Source organism: Buceros rhinoceros, unplaced genomic scaffold (assembly GCF_000710305.1).
Source record: "Buceros rhinoceros silvestris isolate BGI_N320 unplaced genomic scaffold, ASM71030v1 scaffold39005, whole genome shotgun sequence".
Classification (NCBI taxonomy): Eukaryota; Metazoa; Chordata; class Aves; order Bucerotiformes; family Bucerotidae; genus Buceros; species Buceros rhinoceros.
The window spans coordinates 1,027-2,475 of NW_010411827.1; the positions used below are offsets into that span (position 1 = coordinate 1,027).

Consider the following 1,449-nt stretch of genomic DNA (forward strand, 5'->3'; position numbering starts at 1 on the left):
TTCTCGCAGATGGGGCACTTCTGGAATGCTTTTGCCCTGATCTTTTTCTCCACCTTCTGGGACCAGGACGGATAGACATCGCCCTCGCTCGAACTGCCGAAATATTTCAAGTAATAATCCATGACCCCCTCGTCGTCCTTGCGGTCGTCCTCCCCGAGCTGCTGTCTGGCCGAATTCATCATGTGCTGCAGCAGGGCGCTGGCGGCCAAGCCATCCATCTCCTTCGTATCATCCTCCGTCTCGGCTCCAGCAGGACCGAAGCTGGGGGAGTCGCCAGCTTCCTGCTGCTCCAGAGGCCCCCCTGGGGTCCCCTCCTCTTCCTCCGGTGTGGGAAGGCCACGGCCGCTGTAATGTCCGTTCTGAGAAGGTGAAAACAAGGAGCCGGGATCCGGCTCCTCCTTCACCTCCCTGTCCAGCCACATGGCCGGGTTGCTGTCAGGATCACAGTCATTCGCCTTTGGTCTTTCGTTTAGAGGGGTTTGCGAGTAGAAGTCCATGCCATTGCAGTCCACCTCCTCCTCCTCCTCTTTAGCTCGGAAGTTCAGTCTCTGAAGGTCTCTCAACTCTGGGTTGGTCCACTGAAAGCTGCCTTGGTGGCCATTGACGGGGTTGCTCTGGAAGAACTCCAGGTACTCTTTTGCTCTGAGATGGTTCCTTTGATCAATTTGATCTACTGTATCCATCTGGTCATTTTTGGCCAGAATCTTCCTGTCCAGGAGATCCGTGCAAACATCCCTTACCGCCGGGATCTCCAGCAGTGTGGCGGCGTTGAGGATGTCGTTGACGTTCGAAGTGCTGACAGTCAGGGTCGCGGTGTAAGCGAACTCCAGCAGAGCCGACAAGGCGTCCGCGCTCACAAAGTCTATCTCATACACGTTTTGCTGGTCCACCACTAACCCTGAGGTGAAGAGCTTCTTGAAGTACTGGCTGCAGGCCGCCAGGACGGAGCGGTGGGTGGGGAACTCCTGGCCTTCCACCAAGATGACCACATCGCACAACAGCCCGTTGTTTCGCTGCTCATTCAGGCTGCTGAGGATGTCGCTGCTGTGATCGGGGAACGGGATCCCTATGGGGCCGTCCACGCCACCCGCCATCTTTGACGCAAAAGGCTACGAGAGAAGAAGGAAAACGCAGTGAGTCGTGGGGGCCTCGGCTGCGCGGAGGCATCGCGTCGCACGGGCAAGCTCCCAGCGCAGAGCAGGCACCCAACCGACGCCGCCGGCATGCTCTGCGGTTCACATGGCCTCTACGGAGACACCCAACATCTAAAGAGAGGCGGGTGAGGACGGACCGTGCTCACCGTCACGCTGGGAAGGAGGAGGAGCAGCACAGCCCAGGTGCTTGCTCTCAGGCTGGAGGAAGAGCTGAATTAGCAGGGAGCGGGGCCAGGGCTGGCAAGGACCAGGCTTGTACAGATGCGGGTGAGGACGGACCGTGCTCACCGTCACG

The 1,449-nt window shown here is 58.8% G+C and overlaps 1 protein-coding gene across 1 annotated transcript in view; it reads right to left on the reverse strand.

The window, feature by feature from the left end:
- ZBTB7A (zinc finger and BTB domain containing 7A) overlaps positions 1-1,094 on the reverse strand; it is a 1,321-nt gene extending 227 nt beyond the window's left edge. Inside the window, exon 1 of the mRNA XM_010136145.1 lies at positions 2-1,094. Coding sequence (XP_010134447.1) covers positions 2-1,094 — 1,093 coding nt within the window. The remainder of the gene's footprint in view (position 1) is intronic.
- Positions 1,095-1,449: the final 355 nt, after the last annotated feature.